We start from the raw sequence: 18,775 nt of genomic DNA, 5'->3' as shown, positions 1-18,775 counted from the left end.
ACTATAGGCCTCACAGATCCTATTACTACTATTAATTATTTCTATAGCATTACCAGATGTACATAGCGCTATACAGAGTTACAAAGAAGAAGACAGTCCCTGCTCAAAAGAGCTTACAATCTAAACAGCCAAGACAGACAAACAGGATGTCATGGATACAATTAAGAGAAAGCCACCTTTGTGATATAGTCTTCAATCCTTAACCCTACTCCTCTGCCCTCCAACCTAGCCAGCCAATTAACCATTCCCCTTAACTGTATCCATGACATCCTGTTTGTCTGTTTAGATTGTAAGCTCTTTCGAGCAGGGACTGTTTCTTTGTGACTCTTTGCAGCATCTGGTAGCGCTATAGAAATAATAGTAGCAGCAGTAGCAGTTAATTGGCTGATGGTAAGCAGAGGAGTAGGGTTTTGAATTGAAGGCTATATATATATATAAAAAAGGTGGGTTCTCAGTCTGCTTTTAAACAAGGTAAGGGGCTTGGCAGACAAATTAATAATTTATTCCAGGCATAGAGGGCAGCTAGATGAAAGGAATAAAGTCTGGAATTAGTAGTGGATCTCGGTCACCCTACAGATTCAGGTTGTAACCTCTGTGGAGCCCATGGATCCCACAAACCTCCACAGAAGAGAATGACACAGGGAAAAAATTTATCACTGTTCCTTTCCCGTCTCCGTGAGCTTGTCCCCATTCCTGCCCTGTCCCCGCGTGCTCAGTCCCTGTCCCCACCTTGCATACTGTCAGATCCCTTTTGCACAAGCCTTGAACAATTAAGATTTTATACTGAATTTATTTTATTAAAGTTTAAAAAGAGACAATACTGTATTCTGTACAATTGCCATTTTATAAACACAAATAATACAGGGCAAGGATCAACAAGATCCCTGTCTCTCCTCTCTTTCACAAATATCCCCTTCACTATTGTGAAAACTGAACAAACCAAAGTACTACAGAATGTTACATAGAAAAATCAAGTTAACATAATACTTCAGTCACACATAGCAGGAATAGTGTTAGGGGAGTACAACTGAGGCAACTGCCCCCTGGTCAGAGAGAGAGAGCCCTAAGCAAGCTGGAAGCTAAAGAAGCACAGCCTGGACGTTGCAGTCCTCAGTTATGTCTAATACCAGCTCTATCAGGATACATATTTCAAATCTGAAATATTCTAAATCACAAAATATAAAATAAATTTATTTTTTTCTACCTTTCGTCATCTGGTAATTTTATCCTTCAAATCACATTGGTCACAGTCTTTGGTTTTGGGTTCTTTCAGTCTTCATCATGGCATGGCTGGCTCCTGAAGGTAAAAAAGGCACAAGAGTTGCTGGGGTGGAGATGCCAAGTCTGACACGGGCACAATTTTTTTTTTTACCACAGGAGCAAGACTTTTCACTGCTCCCACAGGACAGTGAAAGGTCTTGTTCCCATTCCTGTGGTAAACCAGTTGCAAATATCTTCATTCCTGTGGATTTACTGCAGTAAATGGTCCCTGTGTCATTCTCTACCCCACAGATCCCACTCACCCCATGGATCCTCATCTTATCCCCTTCCCACGCCAACCCCATCAATCCAGCAGTCTGGTAGCTGTGTCTGCAGGAGGGGGATAAAATGAGGATCCATGGGGTGCATGGAATCTGCGAGGTCTGCAGGAGTTAAAACCTGAATCTGTACAGTGAGCAGGACCCACGAGGTCCGAGGGAGATAAAACAAGGATCCCTGTGGACCCCACACCACATCTATTTTCTTTAGATGTGCAGTAAGAACTGATCCTGAGAATGCAATGCCCACAGAAGGGCAGATTCTGGAATGTGATGCCTTGTGGAATAGAGACCGCAGATCCTAGGGATTTGATGCCTTGTCCAGAGGTAACAGGTCCCTGAGATGCGATGTTTAGTTGAGAAGAGACAACAGGTTCTAGTAATGCTTATTCAGAAAAAAAAAAGGGGTAGGTCTGGTGTATAGAATTGCCATATTAGGACAAACTGAGGGGCTGATTCTACATGTGGGCATCCCACTTGTAGGCAGCAGTATGCATCCTACTGCTGTCTGGCAGCCAATTGAGATGCATGTTTTTAGAAAGAAAAGAAAAAAAACCACACAGCTCGCCAAGGCAGGACACCCATACTAGTCATTTTTTGTGGGTGTAGGGACACTTAAGCTTACCTAAGGCTGGGCATAGTTTCACTCAGAAGTGGTCTTGGGCAATTTTAAGCAGACCCAGGCATCTCCCTACACCCATAACAGACGCCTGAAATGTAGGCCTGCAAAATGCTAGCCTACATTTCAGATGTTTAAGGTAGATGTGGCCAGCTGCAGATTCAGAGAGTCCTGCCCGCTTAGCTGATTGGGGGAAAATACCTTTGCCATGATAAGTTGAGCCAGCTGTGGCAGAGGATCCCCTGTACCCACCCTCAAAATCAGCAGGAGGGACCCATCATGGATTGGCAGGAGGGATGCCCACTCCCTCCTGTCACCAGCCCCTTCAATCCCCCAACATCCCCCCCTTGTGGATTAGTAAGGATGCCTACTCCCTTCTGCTGCCAACCCCCCCCCTCCCCCCCAATTGCTTTGAGACACAAAATTCTGAATATGGCACAAGGAGAGACAGACTATCATCACTGTTTCCATGCCCTATCAATCTTTGGCTTGTGGTCTCAGTGAGAGCTTTCTCTATTATAGTAGGCAGTAAGGGGCTGGTTGTGGAAATGACACCATAAGTTAGTCAATGGTAGGCATCCTACTGCTACCTAACTTAATTTGGTTTAATTGGCACAGTAATTGACTGTGCTGTTTAAAACAGTAAAAAAAAAATCCATAAATATAATAGGTACCAGCAAGCACCTACCCAACAGGCATTGGAATCACAGCTACATTATGGTGTCTACTGGTACTTAAGGTCAAAATAGACATGGTTATGACTGGAAATAACCTTAGGCATCCTTTAGGTGTGATTCTCCATCACCTTAACACCCTGGCTTACATTAAAGGTGCCTATTGAATCTGTTAGATAGGAAGCCACAATTCTGGTAATGGTGCCTATGTGTGATTAACACATGGCTGGCACTATTTTTGGAGACACCAGCTGATGTATGCACTGTTTCTAGAATCAGCCCCTAAGCAAAAGTGCAGGGTAAATTCCAGAGCATAGTGTAGTTCCTCAGTGAGGCCACTAGATGTAGGCAAAGCTACAACAATGAACTCAGAGGTAAATTGGAATCCTATAACCTAGTACACAATGAGTCATCTTGATGTTTGCAGTAATTACTAATACTAATTTGTTTGTGTTTTTAATGTTACTACTATCCATTCAGTTGAATCTAACCCTTGGATACTCTGTTACTAAATGTTACTATGTCTATGGAGCAATGGTGGAGGCCTAAGTCACTGACATCATTTGCAGCTAGCTGGTACCCAGGACCAGCATTAAGAGAGGGCAAACACAGCAATTGCCTTGGGCCCCACAGCTCTGGTGGTCTCATATGGGCTGGCATGCCTTCCCCCTTTTTTGGCACTAGTCCAATGTTGCCCTCTCCTTCCCTAGCCTGCTGACAAAATTGACCACAGCAGTGATTCTGAAGCACTGGCCGCGACCTCCTCCCTGCTTTCCTTCTGCTGTTTCTTCTTAGGTTTCTTTTATGGGGCAGATATTTTGCATGTGCAACACACAAAATATCTATGCCAAGGGGGGGGAGGGAATGCAGGCAGACCTGCCAATAATAGTTACTGGCAGGTCTGCAGCAGTCTGTTTGCCAATTCTAAAACCCAATCAAAATAGCCAAGCAATTGTTAGTGAATCAATTGCTTGGCTATTTTGCATGGGGTTTTACTAATTTGCATGGGATGATCAGATCACTATAGGCATTAGTGAATAGCACAGGAGGGAAATCTGTCGCAAAGGGAGGTTGGAAACTGATCGGTACACAATTTGTTTGCTTTGTAAATCTAGTCCCATGTCTACTCTTCTGTATTTTAGTTTTATGTACTTAAGAGATTAACTGCCTTGTTAGTTTGCAGGATTCATTACTACTTAGTGAATGAATAAATGTACCTGCACTGAGCTCATTTGTAAAAATTTGTAATTTTTAAGGTGTAGTTGTAACACCTAGGAGTGTTATAACTACACATACAGGAAAGAAAACTACACACATTAACCCATAACACCCCTTTTTTATATTGAGCTCAGCAACAAACATATTTCCCAAATAAGTCTTGAGCAGTTTAAAATGCTCAATATATTTGTAAAAATCCAGTATCAAATTCCAAGCTTCCAACCTTTAGAATATTCTTTCTATGTTACTCCTTTAAATCCTTAACTGATGTTCCTAAGAGTCTATGCGGGATGGTGGTTAACAGCAAGAGTGGATCCCTGACGAAGTGGCAGCGAAACATGTCGGGTCCACCAGCCTAAGTACAGCAACACTTTTGAAGATAAGTACATAAAACTTAGTCGTTTAAAGTATAAAAAGTGTTCAAAATAAATATAAAATTGAGCATCAGCCATTAAAAATATAAGCCTTGACCAATGAGGTTACACATGAATCTCCCCGTTATGAGATCATAACCTTTATGGGACGGAGGAGGGGTGTTTGAGGTCTATGGCTAAAACAGAAGTAGCAACATCAGTTAAGGATTTAAAGGAGTAACTAGAATAGAAAGAATATTCTAAAGGTTGGAAGCTTGGAATTTGATATTGGATTTATGCTATATGGTGACAATTCCAGGAATAAGACTTTAAACGGTGTCTTATAAGGTTGAACACAATTTGCAAAAGCATAATTGCCCTAGCTCAGCAACAGTAATAAAACTGCCCACAGAAAGGCATTACTGGGTTTTGTTTATGATCAGCAGGCATTAAAGCCCCAACTCCTATGACCCTGTATTTTAATTTACCAGACCAACATGTTTATGGTTTGATAAAGCTGGAGTCAGCTCTGGATTTATATATAGCCTTCAGAGTTAGGCACAAAAGATTATAATTCATACAAGAAAAAAAAAAAGTCAGTATGTTCACATTAAAGATGTCTCTGTTCTTTCTGGAGGTTGATTTATACCTAAGGGTTGTGTTGTAGGTTTTTTTGTATTTTTGGTTTTTTTTTTTTTTTTTTTAAATACATTCTGTCATGAATGGCAATCAGTTGATTTCAGTACAAGATTGGCATTTGCATATGCAGGTTTATAATTTTTTTTTTCTATAGAAAAACTAGTTTAGTTTTATGTAGGGCCTTGTTTCCCATAGTCATGGAGAAGACTTGACAAACTGTTGGAAGAACCTCATGCCATGGAGTTAGTTGCACCTGTAGAAAGTTTAACCCCTTGGGGTGCTATTATAAAGCCAATATAAAGTCTGTTTTTGCATCTTTAGCATTGTCCGACCATCACTCTCATTCAACATCTATTCACAAAAAGAATACAAATAAACTAGTAACTTGAAACAGCGATTCAAATACAAATAAAAAACTAGAAACTTGAAAGACTTTGATTTCTAGTATTGTCCTTCCATTATTTCTAGTATAAACCTGCTACAAGTCCTACCTAACCTATAAGCATACCCTCCTTATGGTTTGAGTAGCAGTATAGCAAAATTTTAAGTGTGGTTTATAACAACTCCAAATTAAGACGTGCTTACCACTCAGGAGGGGAGGGGGGTGTGGGGAAAAAAAAAAAAAAAAAAGTTTCCATAGATTTTCAGTGTGTAGTTTAAAACCTAAGAATGATTCAAGGGATCTCCAGGTTTGTACTGCAGTTTATTAGTACAAAGGACATTCTGTGCAACTGACATTTGTACAAAGTTTTATCATTAGCTGTGCAATAGTGCTTAACAGTACAGTAAAAAGTCATCTAGAATAACCTGACAACTTTAAGATGCTCAACTTCACTTGTCTAAAACTTTGGTCTGTTTGCAAGTCTTCCACAATGTCCGAACTACCATCGCGAGAGCTATGATACCTAAAGCAGTCACAAGTCCACTTACACACTCCAAGGCCAGAGAGAGATTGATCTCATAAGAATCTAAAATTAAAAAAAAAACCAATTTAAATGCATAGAGGTAGAAAAAGCATAATTTATCTACATGGGCAAAGCCTTTATTTAAAACGAAATAGGGCAGTCTAGGACAAAATGGGGTGGGGGAAGTCAATATCAGATCAGCTAGCTAATGATCTACTCAAAGCAGATTTTGACCAATGTTAACCCAATTCTATGAAGAGCTACCGTTAGACTCCTCTACACAGATTGTCTTGAGGATTATGGGGTTCCTTGGGAAAAGGTTACTAGAACCTTGCCCTTTAGTGTCACACAATTGCTCCTGAACTCAGTCATTACTCTTAACATGGACAGTATTTTTCTAAAACCCACCTCCAAAAGGTTAAAATGTAGAATATTAAGGCAGTCATCTTACAATACCTTCATTGACTGTTTCTTGTAGATTAATATCATGGAAATGCACAGGTCCTTCAGCTGTCACCAAGCTTAGCCTTCTCTGATCCAGGGTCAAACTCTTAGATCTTTTTCCTAAGGAGGAAAACCAGCATTAAAATACCATTTAATTTTAGCTTTGGAAGACTAGTTGACTAGCTCTTGGTAAGTCTTGAGAATGGTTTCACCACAAGTATGGAAAGGAATTTAGAAACATTTCAGTGAAGTCGTTTCAGACTGCTTATACCATATCTTGGAATGGAGTCAAGATAAGGGGTGGGGGGACAGTAAGAATTTCAGCACTAGCATTTGTTAATCTTACTTCTTGACATGCAGATAGTTGAACAGGATTCTGTTGCAGAAGGAGCACATGCTGAGGCACTGCAGTGGAAATAAACCTGTGAAATGCAGACAGACGTTAAAGATGGGTTATGTATACAGGAAGCAGAGACCTTGTGTGCTAAAGTGCCATTTGTCTTTTTGGAAACAGTTGTTCCTCCTGGGCTCTGGAGACCCAATTATTTGCATGCCACCCTTCTCTTCAGGAAGGACCCAAAAGCTTTAGTTTTACCTTCCAGCTCCTGGAGTCCCCTGCTCCCTCCATCCCCCAAAGTCCTTATATCTAATCAGTAAATATGGAGGAAACATGCTATACAAGAATTATGTTAATGACTGGCCTATTTCATTTGTCTTGTGTAACACCCACCTGTCCCTTCAGTGCTTGCTGGGAGGCAGAGTCAACAAATGCAAAAGCATTCACAATAAACCGTTTATAGTGTGATGGGAATCTCAGACTAGCAGACTGTTCAGCTGACACAAGCTGTGTCATGTAGTTGTCTCCAGTGAACGGACACCTGTTAAACAAGATACCAATAAGAGCACGCCTTATGAGATCCAGCCATCTCACTTTTAGATATTGTACTTACCCATTTACTAATACTGGCCATTGCATCTTGTGCAGGGGGTTTGCAGTTGGGGTGGCCCAACACTGATGCAGCACTAGAACCACATTTGGGTCTTCTCTTTGGAGAATGCGAACTTCGACAAAAACTGGGTCCCGGAGGAATTTTGTTACAGGATAGTCTGCCTCTTTGTAGTATGTACTATATTGGATATCTGTGGCAGATTAAGTGAAATGAAATCATAGCAAGGAGATACAATATCAGGATTTTCCCAAGCTAGCCATCGACACAAAATGAACCATTTAACAGCCTGATTTTTTTCTTATTCAAGTTAAAGGGCAAAGTTGCCTGATACATCGCTGCAAGACTTCATTCTATCCATTTTAGTTAATTCTGAATGGACTTGCTGCCAATGTCAGCCATCCTCATTGGTACATGCTATGACGTTCTTAGAATGCAATTCCATTTATAGTGTAACAGCTAATATAGAATGGCTCATTACCTTCAGCAATTCTCATCTCCAACAGTAGGGGCCCTTGACTAGAGACTGGAGGGGGTGGGCCCAGAGTGAATACCTCAACTTTCAGAGGGTGGACACTGCTGGCAGCAAAGATGCATTGTACACTCAACCTGAAGGAGGAAGTGACCTAGTCAGAAAAATTCAAGCTAGCATAGTTGAAAATCAGTTTCCAAGTCAGTCCTAGAGTACCCCCATGCCAGTCAGGCCACTGCAGCTCCTTGTGATATTGGGCAAGTCACCATTGCCTCAAGTATAAAAAAAAAAAAAAAAAATTTGCCAGGAAGTGTATACCATACCTACATGTTTCTTGCACTTGTTGACTTGGCTATAAGGTTAACAACCAAAACCCTACATTGTCTCCTAGACCAGTGTTCAACTGCCAGTCCGTGGACTGGTGCCTGTCCACAGAAATTTTCTGCTGGTCCACAAGGCCGGCATGTGCATCGGGCCCCAGACAGTGCTCTTTAGCTGCTAGTCCACAGTGCGATTGACGCGGTGTTGTCTGTCTTCAGGCCAGCTCCCTCTTCTTCAGTGCTGCAGTGCACAAAGCCGTGGCTCCACGTGCATCCTATGCCTGAAATAGAAGCCTTCCCTCTGATGTCACAAAGTCAGAAGGAAGGCTTCTAGATGAGGCGCAGAACATGTGAGGAGCATGGTTTTGTGCACGGCAGCACTGAGGAAGAGGGAGTCAGCCTGAAGATAACACTGGGGGGGGGGGGGAGGGAAGAAGGCTGGCATAAAATGGCCAGGCAGGAGCAGGCAAGCATGGAGGGATGAGAACAATGGTAGGGAAATGATTTTTACTTTTGAATTTAGTGATTTACATCTGCTGTCTTTTCAGGAAGAAATGCATTTGGTTTTTTTCTCTCTGGGGTTATACTGCATGTAGAGTCTTGCATCTTAGGGTTTGTTTTTATATATTAGTACTTTTAAGGCTCCTTTTACAAAGGCACACTAGTGATTTTATTGCATGCTTAAAGTGTGCTAAAATGCCGCACGTGCTAGCTGCTACTGCCTCCTCTTGAGCAGGTGGTAGTTTATAAGAGGAGCCCTTAATTTTTGGTCCCTTAATTGCATGGGGTTATCTGTGTTCTGGTAGGAATGAACATTGAGAAGCATAGTGTGCTTTGTGTAGTTTAAATTTGTGGTTAATAATTGTGTTAACACGATTATATTGTGTGTGTGTTTATATAAAAATGAATGGAAAAAATGGTGTTACAATTAGTACTATTACGGGGCGGGATCTGGGACACAACTAAGCCCAGTGTTCAACTGCCGGTCTGCAAAATAAATTTTATTTCCGCCGGTCCATAGGTGTCAAAAGGTTTAAGAACACTGTCCTAGACTTTCCTGGAAGAAAAAAAAAAAAAAAAAAAAAAGCACCATTTGGATGGATCAGACCACACAACAGTAAAGTCCATATTCTATAAATGGTGCCTTTAAGTTAGGCGCTGGTAGGGCACCTACCAAAGTTGAATGCAGGCTAAAAAAATTAAGAAAAAAAAAGGGGGGTGGGGAGTAATTTCAGTAGTGTTCATGCCAATCTGGTAATTTTTAGATTAGCACCTCAAAATGTAAGGATCCATCCTAACCAGCCCTCCTGCTGAAACAGGGCCTTGGAACACTTGTGCCACATCTTTAGGTTGTTTTAAGCCTATAACTACCTCAGATTCATTGTAAATCCTTTTACTAGAGACATTACCTGAATGTGCTGTCCCGGGTAATAGAGACTCCCTTCCGTGTTCTTATAGTCTTTTCTGCCATGATCTCATTCTCATAAACTGCCTGATCCCCATATACCTGTATAAAGTATGACAGAACTGCATTTAGTGTCCTCGTCAAGAAAATGCAGTCACATTACCCATTCAATAGGCAAAACGGCACTAAACTTGTATCATGGACGATGTTAGAGCCATTTACATAATATACTGTTCAGGGGGACCAATTAGTTTACATTGGATGTGTCGAAGCCAAGCCCTGAATGAGAATACTCCTGAAATCTCTTGTCACTCACATTTTGGACATGAAGTCTAAATTGAAGCATAGCTGTGGATGAAAGCAGGCTGCTACTGCTACTACAACATTATTTTTCTATACCACCATAGTCAAACTGACTTCTAGGCGGTTCACATGGACAATCAGCGAATTACAAAATATTATAGCAGTGGTTCCCAAACTTGTATTCGGGATTACTAGCCAATCACTTTCAGGATGTCCACAATGAATATTCATGAGATTTGCATACAAGTCTCAGATTCACTTGTGAATAGTCTAACAGGGCTGCCCAAGTCCGATCTTTAGAGATCTACTTTGGCAGCCCTGGTCTAAAAATACATAAAGACTGACTGGGGATCCCTAGTACAGGAAAACCCAGACATGTCCTCTTTTTAGAGAACTTATTGTCCAGGCTCCTGAACAGACTTTCCAAAACCCAGCATTTTTATGGGTTTTGGAAAGCCCCAGTGAGCTCTGGCCATGTCTGGAGGGCCTCTGAGCATGTACAGATGTCCCACACATCCGCACGTGTTCTAGGTGTGACTGGAGCTTGTCTGAAAGGAGAGGTGGCTTTGTGGGGTCAGGACTGGAGGTGGACCAGGGTGGGGTCATGCATCTGGGGTTTCCCCAGAGAAAACCAGGGTAACCCTGGTTGTTCAGTGTGATATGCCAGCTGATGCTTGTAGTTTATGGTATAGCTGCCCAAGCTATTCTGTCTAAGCTAGATCATTCATGTGTACATACCCAAATCAAAACAGCAGTAAAGCATGATGCCTAAAATCTGATTAAGTATTGAGGTTAGTCACCTGCTTTACTTTTACTCACAGGCAAGTGGCAATGAACAGAATGACAAGAAGAGAATGACACGGGGACAAATTTTTACCTGTCCCTGCGGGGACTCATTTTACCAACTCCGAGTTCTTTCCTGTCCCATTCCTGAAAGCTCTGTCCTCATCTGCACAAGCCTCAAACACTTTATCATAAGTGTTCAAGGCTTGTGTGGTTAAGGCAGAGTTTACAGGAATGGGGCAGGGACAGGAATAGTGACAAAACTCACAGGGATGGGGCTGGAAAATTGAGTTCCTGTGGGGACGGGGACAAATTTGTCCCCATGTCATTCTCTAGAACCAAGTTTTTAAAAAACATGGGGCCTGCTTTGTGGGTGCTCATATACTTCACTGTGTTCAGCAGACCCCGTCATTTTGATAGGCTGGCACCTATGCCTACAAGGGTCACCAGCAGCTATGGCTTAACTGTCACCATAGATGTAAACTAAAGTGCCAGACTCAAGCTCCAGTTACATGTGCTCACTCACGTGTGAAAGAGTCCCACAGGCTGACAGGGGAAATCTGAAGTGGAGGAAAGCTTTGTTCTGTGCTACAGGGCCACACCCTGACTGTCCTCTGACCAGTCTGATAGAACTCAAGTTGAGAGATGGAAGGGTCACATCCTTTGATATTGCAATGGAGAACTGCCCATCCTGGGTGCACTGTGCAGTCACTAAAAGACAAGCAATTTATATTAAGATGCATAACTGCTCACTGCAGCATAAGATACTGTTAAGGATTCCATCTTTTATTCTACATTAAAGCTATTTTTAGACACTTGTCTTGACTGGTGATGAAAATTTGGCTGAAGTGAATCAAGGGTTAGCAGTCTTCTGAAGATAAGTTTTACTAGGATAGCAATTGCTCAAGTGAAGTTTCAGCTTCAAGTGTCCTGAAAGCAAAGCAACATCTTCCAAATGCAATTACACCCCCTGAACTCATTTGCTTTTAGGCTTGAAATACCTAACTTGTATGGCTTGTGCTATGAACATGTGTAGTTCACATACTGTAGTAATTTTTGCTATATGTTGTGTGAATCTGAAACCCTTTTATGACCAACTAGAAAACACACCTTATACAGGATAGCTTTAGTTCTCACTTGTTTTGGTACTCGCCATGAACATAAACCAGTATCCTGTTTCCAGAGGCCAACCCAGGTCCTAAGTAACTAGCTAGATCCCAAGTAGTAAAACACATTTCATGCAGCTTATCTTAACAGTGGATTTCCCCAAGCCATATCAATAATGGCCTATGGACTTCTAATTTATCCAAAACTTAGAGCTATGCCAAGCCAACTGGATTCACCACATTCTCTGGCAATGAATTTAGAGTCTTTACACATTTGTGTGATTAAATAATTTTTCTGTTTTAAATCTACTACTTAGTAGCTTCATTGCATGCCCCCTAGTTCTAGTATTAAAGAGTAAACAAGCACTTCACATCTACTCCACTCAGTATTTTGTAGACCTCTAGCATATCACTCTGAGCTATCTGTTCTCCAAGCTGAAGAGCCCTAGCCACTTTAGCCATTCCTCATAGGTTAAGTCATCCCTTTACCATTTTCATTGCCTCAAGTTTAGTAAAATTTTGATATACCTCAAATTTCTAAGCAGCATACAAAGGTAAAATGGATTAAAATGTAGGCTAATAGAACAGATGTAATCATATAATAGGTTGGGGGGAATAATTTCATTTGTGTATTTTAGAGTTATTTGAGGGGGGTTATAAAAAAACTTTAAAAAGATGCATTTGATTTCAGTTAGATTTGAATCTATCCAGAGATGATTCTGCAGTTCTATAATTGTGTGGGGGGGGGGGGGGGGGGGGGAGGGGAGCAGTTAGAGAAGATTGTTGATACCACTCGCAAATCAATTTGATGTAATGAAGGTATGACTAAAAGACTGATTTGATTGTAGTAGTATAGAGTTATAGGGAATAATCAATCAAATGCTGGGTGAGTGGAATAGTTCTGGATTCGAATGTTAGAAGGAAAAATTTTTAAGTTACTTTGTGGAAAAGTATTAACCAAAGTGCATTAATCAGGAACAAGTCAAATTTATTTGGCCTTGGATAGGAGTCCAACCACAGTATTTTTAATTTGCAGTTGTCTGAATTTTTTGGGTTATTCCCTTTATATATTGCATTGCAATAGTCTAGTCTAGAAATGATTAGCGAGTGACTTAGTGTTTAAAGATGAAGTTCCCAGAAAATTTAATAGAACTATCACGTGTGATCTATGAAAGCATTTTTGTACTATGGAACTAATTTGTTGATGGTTAAGTTAGTTTTTACTATCAAATGTCACACAGAAGTTAATAGTAGTTACAATCTGAAGTGATATAGATTAGAGACAAACAGGAGCAATCAGAGAAGGTTTTGTTACAATGAAACAGCATTGTTTCAGGAATAAAGCAATATGTCATTTAGCCACCAACTGATCTTTTCTAGTTTGAGATTAATATCTAAAATGTCATTTGGATTGTTGGAGTCTACAGGGTGAAGTAACTGAATATCGTCAGCATATGCATACATGGTGAATCCAATTGATAGACCCAGAGTCAGAAGAGGAGCAAGAAAAATATTAAGAGGAGAGGATTGATCTGATGTACTCCGTAGTCTGTGTGAATGACTTCAATGACACCATGTTAAATAGTAACTAGAGTGTTCTGAGAAATATGAAGTACACTAAGCGAGTGCTAGATCAGAAGTCCTGATGACAACTGATGTAGAATTAGTCAATGGTCTATAGCAGTGGTTCCCAACTCTGTCCAGGAGGATCACCAGGCCAATTGGGTTTTCAGACTAGCCCTAATGAATATGCATGGAAGGGATTTGCATGCCTGTCACTTCCATTATATGCAAGTCACTTATGCATATTCATTAGGGCTAGCCTGAAAACCCAATTGACCTGATGGTCCTCCAGGACAGGTCTATAGTATCGGCCAACAGCGATCCAGTCTGTATCTTTACTGCACCCCAGCCATTGTGCAGATTTAGAAGCTTAAAAGTTTAGATACAAGTTAGACTTATATCCTTGCATAGCATGTCCCCCCCCTAGAGCATACTATAAGGATGCTGTGATATCTGCTTCAGTTTGCTCAAAGAACTGAGCCTGTATCTGAAAGAGAAGTTGAAAAATCTGACAGATAACTTAAGGGATCTTCTGGACTGCACCGCTTGTTTACATTTAGAATACATTAAAATTCCTACAAGTGCACAAATCTTGAGTCCAAGACTTAGGACCACATCTCCCCCTCCAATTGCAGTACTTACTATAAGTGTGTACAGATGTCAAATGAAATTGTAACCCCCCTTCTTAAGTCTTCAACTTCCTTAGCTTGTGTTTCACTGAAAGGACTAGGCCTTAGTGGCATCGTGTGTTAAGTCATTTCACACTAACCTGCATTGCCAAAGAAGCAGGGATGAACGAGGTCTCTGGGATCGTAACAGCAGTTTCTCTTGTGGCAGAGATCTTGGTTCACTGATTTATCAGCACAACTTAATCTATTGACTTTCTTGGTATTAGCACATTGACTAGAGCTTGGAGCATCATGGACTGAAGAAAAACCAAAAAGCTTACAATGTTATGTTTATAAAAACAACAATGTTTAACTCGTGATACAAGTCCTGTTTTACACACACTTATGGGCTCATTTACAAATTAAATAAATATCCAAAGATGGCATAAACTAGCACACATCTTACTAGGCAAAGCATCCAATTAGGCATTTTCCAAAACCAACTTAGGACATTTTTCTGGTAGTTGTCTCATTGATCTAAATCTTAAGGGGGTATGTTACAGGTGTTTTGGGTGGGCTTAGGACAGGCTTAGCACTTGGATATTTTACAGTGATAAACATTTTACAAGACATCCAGGGCACAATTTGAACTTTTTGGGCTAGACATGTTTTTAAAATTAATAAGGGCCAGAGTTACCCAAACTGAGGTACCCAGATGACTACTGGAGGAATGAAGATATGGCCCCCACACTCCCCCTCTCAAAATATCTGCATGAAGCAGTACATATCTGTCCGACAGCTGCAGATATTATGGCCTGTCCTAGTAGGACGGCAAACAGTTCTCTGGAGTAGCCTGGTGGGCAGTGTAGTTTGACTGCAGAAAACAGGACCCAAGCCCATAGGCCACACTAAGTAGTATACCCACCTAAGTCCCACTGTACTGCCATATAGTGGACACCTGCAGGCATTAAGGGTTCACCATATAATATACAGGTGTTATGGCAAGATGTGTACCTGGTACCCTTAAATTGAAGTTCAAAGCTCTGTTGGTGTGTATTTAAAATGGTAGTCCACCTACATGCAAATGACTTGTTTTGGACATTTTTAGAAACTTGGGACTTTCGATGTCTAGCTAGGCCATATTCGTGGGAAAAACCCTACCCAAAAATCCACCACCACATCTTGTGGGTTCTAAAGTGAACATTTTACTCCACTCAATTTTTGGATGTTTCTCAAAACAAAGTTGGACTCAAGATGTCCTATTGACTATGCTCCTTTCAGCATACTAGTCTCTTTTCTAGCTTACATCCTTACCTTTATTAGTTTCAATTTAACCAAGTCAACTCAAAACTTATCAGATGGTGTGACCTTCATCCAACCCCTGTCCTCCCCCTACAACCACAGCAAGGTCCACCCAAAATTAGTCCAGCAACTGGCCACATGACACCAAAAGAAGAACCCAAATAGCAGAGATGGTGTCAAGGTGAGCAGAACATACAGGATTACACCAGAAGGTAATATTTGGTGCCAATGCGTCCTTCCAATCCCTCAAAGTTCTTGAAAAAGCAACTGCTAGCTACCAGTAGCCTATAAAGGCTAGCTTCTAATTCTGCTTTTCTTCATTTTTCCAGTATTATGTTAACTTTACATATCCCATGAAATGTTTAGATTGTACTTTTATGCAAAGTTTGAATAGGGTTTGTTATGCCAAAAGGTTACAAGATGTAAAGGACCATGGTGAAAGAAGCCTTGCTCTTAATTCAATTTTGTATACAAGTTTGCATTTCAGAATACCTATACCACGGTTCCAGACTGAGTTTTTAAAAGTCCGTCAAGTTTAGGCTTCTACAGTGCATGCAATTTAAAGAGCAAACAAGCTTGAAAATGTTATTGTCCTATCCCATACTACTGTATAGCATATTACTTTATTCACTGGCATGACTGTTGGGATTCCTGTACTGAATAAAAATCTAGAATGGTGTTTCTAGATTAGGTATATGAGGATAGAATTTAAGTACTGTGACATGAACCATTTATGCCAGAGATGGAAAAGAATCAGCTAGGATGAGGAATCAGATTATGCCTCCGTACACACCTCTATTCTGAGCCCAGTCATTAGTTTGCAAGTTCTCATGCCTATCAAAATCCTGAAGTAGTGTTGAAAGCCACTAATCTAGATAGCGGTGGTATGTAGAAGGGCTAGGGTTTTTTTTTGTTTTATTTTAATAATTACTATAATGCACCTACTTTGAAGCTAGAAAGCTCAAACAGGTAGAGAACAAGTCAAATGTAGCGACTGTACCTGGCTGGATTGAACACCTCAGTTCTTTTTCCACTACAGTCCATGCTCTGGTACCATCTCTTCCTGCAATCCCAACTGTCATTACATAGTCATTGTTCTGAGAACAAAAACAGGGAAACAACTTCTTACTCTCCCCATCCATCAGCTGCCTAGGCCAGCTTTAAAGGAATGCTTATATTAGGTCTCTGTAGTCATACTCAAACACTAATGGAAAAGCTACTTCAGTTAAAAGGCAGCAGTATATCGACAACGGTAAGACTTAACATGTATCAGATCTTCAGTTGCTAGGCCAGGGGTTCCCAACTCAATCTCAGGGCATGTCCAGCCAATCAGGTTAACTACAGTATACATAAGACTCACATACAATAGAGGTAACACATGCATATCTTGTACTTAATTTACATATTTATGTAGGGCTGCAGAGTGAAGCAAGATGTCACTGAAGGTCATTGATGCTCTTATCCAGTTACACACTTTTCCTTTTGTCTACATGGAACACTTCCCAGTAGAAATAACATTCTAGTCATTAGGTACTACTAGAGCAAGGATCTCAAAGTCCCTCCTTGAGGGCCACAATCCAGTCGGGTTTTCAGGATTTCCCCAATGAATATGCATTGAAAGCAATGCATGCACATAGATCTCATGCATATTCATTGGGGAAATCCTGAAAACCCAACTGGATTGCAGCCCTCAAGGAGGAACTTTGAGACCCCTGTACTAGAGCAAGTACTTTCTCAGTCCTGGATAGAGTTAGGAATACGTCCCATTTTATCCAGCAGGATAATAAAGCTAGACTAGTATTAAGGTTCCCTAGTTTATTGTCCAGCACATTGAGCTTTCTAAAGTAACCTTGTTACGGTCAGTAGCTGCACTCAGTCCCCCACCCCCTCCCTGAACCAAAGAGGAGCACTGCTAGGTCTGGCCAGATATGTTAACTTGCTGGGGTCAATTTGCTCTGAATTATGACCATCTGATTTACAAGGGGTGGACAATATGACTAGTTTGTATGCCGGTCACCAGCATAAATGGTGTCAGTCAGGCGACATCTTAACAGTTCTTTTAAGAAGGCAGATTATAGCTAAAGGAATTTTCCAGGGAAAGAACAAAACTGTTTCCCCCATGTTGGAAAGTCAGTATTGAATTGTGAGCCTATACAGTGTGTCATAAAATGTGATCTTAACTGGAAAAAAAAAATTGTCTTATCTTACCTTTTCATAAACATAGCAGCCTACATAGGTACTACTGACAGACACAGAACCATCTGGATTCTGAAATACTGATATCCCACAGCTAGTATCATTATGGAGAGCATGTAGTTTTCCATCTTTAGCTAAAGAGAAAACATGCCAAAATTCAGATAAACAGCTCATTGCTTCCTTCATGCCTAAACTTAGTAGTGGGGAGAGATTTATTGCTGAAAGAGAGTGTTCTTTACAATCAGAATGATTACCTAGACTTGGTATTTGTATCATGATGTGTTCAAGTTGTTTCCCCGTTAGCTGTCATGTTAGTTTTAACAAGCGGCTATCAGTAAGATTAATATTATAACTAGAACCCAGTCACTTTATGGCAAAAGCATGACTTAAGTACAACAAGCCAGTTATATTTAAGATGTCCATGTAGACCACAGAAACAGTGCAAACAAGTTTGTTGAAAATGCAACTTGTTTGCAGCCCTTAGACTGAAGGTAGCTACCTCCATTTTTAGCATTCATCTTAGAAAGAATTATATTACTGAACCAGGTCTTAAAGCTTTAAAGATTTAAAAGCATGAAGATTTAAAAAAAAGAAAAAAAAGAAAAAAAAAAGGAGTTAAGTGTAGTATATCATATAAAAGCTGAAAACAAAACAAAACAAACAGACCACTATTCAACTTAAAAAACAGCCGTTAAAGAAGCTTTTTCTTGTGGTGACGAGATAGATAACATGCAATGCTTATTTATTTAATGGCAACTTAGGCCTCCAGAAGGGCTACACAACACTAGACTCGGCTACAATTAAGTAGGCTTTACTAACCCAATTTAAATATTCATCAGCATTATATGGAATATCTGAACACCGTAAAGTAGGTCTTATTTGTTTAAAAAACACTGCTTTCAGAGAAGGGGTTTAGCTTGAGCGCTCAGCAAAGTAATGAAGTTTTCAATTGAAAGGAAGTCATTTATTCAAGCAAAATTAATAAGTATTTAATTTTGAAGTTAAGCATTTTATAATAAAACAGGGAGAAACACTCACTCAGAACAGTCAGTTGGAAAGAAGCATCCTCACTCAGCATAGGAAGCTTAAACTTCATATCAGTATTGCCACAATAAAGCTGAAGCTGCTTTAGGTTAGCTCCTAAATCATCTTGTATACCTCCAACCTTAGAAAAACAACACATTAACAAAAGCCCAAGCGCTACCATATGCCTTGCCATACCACCCATCTTACTATCCCTTCACCCAGCAACCCATAAAGCTTGCCCTATGGAACAAACCTTTATATACTGAGTCTGCCAGATGTGAACAAGCCTCAGGTGAAAAGGCCAGTCCTGACAGGCTGATCCAGTCCTAGTTTTGCCTCATGGCATTATGGCCT

General features: G+C 40.5%; 1 protein-coding gene across 1 annotated transcript; it reads right to left on the bottom strand.

Moving 5' to 3' along the window:
- Positions 1 to 5,725: 5,725 nt before the first annotated feature.
- Positions 5,726 to 18,670, bottom strand: LOC117362801 (zona pellucida sperm-binding protein 4-like). Its single transcript, XM_033949792.1, has 12 exons — positions 18,434 to 18,670; positions 17,408 to 17,529; positions 16,200 to 16,296; positions 14,059 to 14,214; positions 11,147 to 11,331; positions 9,539 to 9,636; positions 7,819 to 7,946; positions 7,341 to 7,530; positions 7,121 to 7,268; positions 6,737 to 6,812; positions 6,403 to 6,510; positions 5,726 to 6,009 (listed from the first exon to the last, which is right to left on the bottom strand). The coding sequence occupies exons 1-12, from the start codon at positions 18,621 to 18,623 to the stop codon at positions 5,873 to 5,875; spliced, it is 1,635 nt and encodes a 544-aa protein (XP_033805683.1). The 5' UTR covers positions 18,624 to 18,670; the 3' UTR covers positions 5,726 to 5,872.
- Between the last annotated feature and the right edge of the window lie 105 nt (positions 18,671 to 18,775).

The sequence above is a fragment of the Geotrypetes seraphini genome, chromosome 6, assembly GCF_902459505.1.
Source record: "Geotrypetes seraphini chromosome 6, aGeoSer1.1, whole genome shotgun sequence".
Taxonomy (NCBI): Eukaryota; Metazoa; Chordata; class Amphibia; order Gymnophiona; family Dermophiidae; genus Geotrypetes; species Geotrypetes seraphini.
The sequence above is the reverse complement of the archived record's forward strand: the minus strand, read 5'-3'. Positions and strand labels throughout refer to the sequence as shown.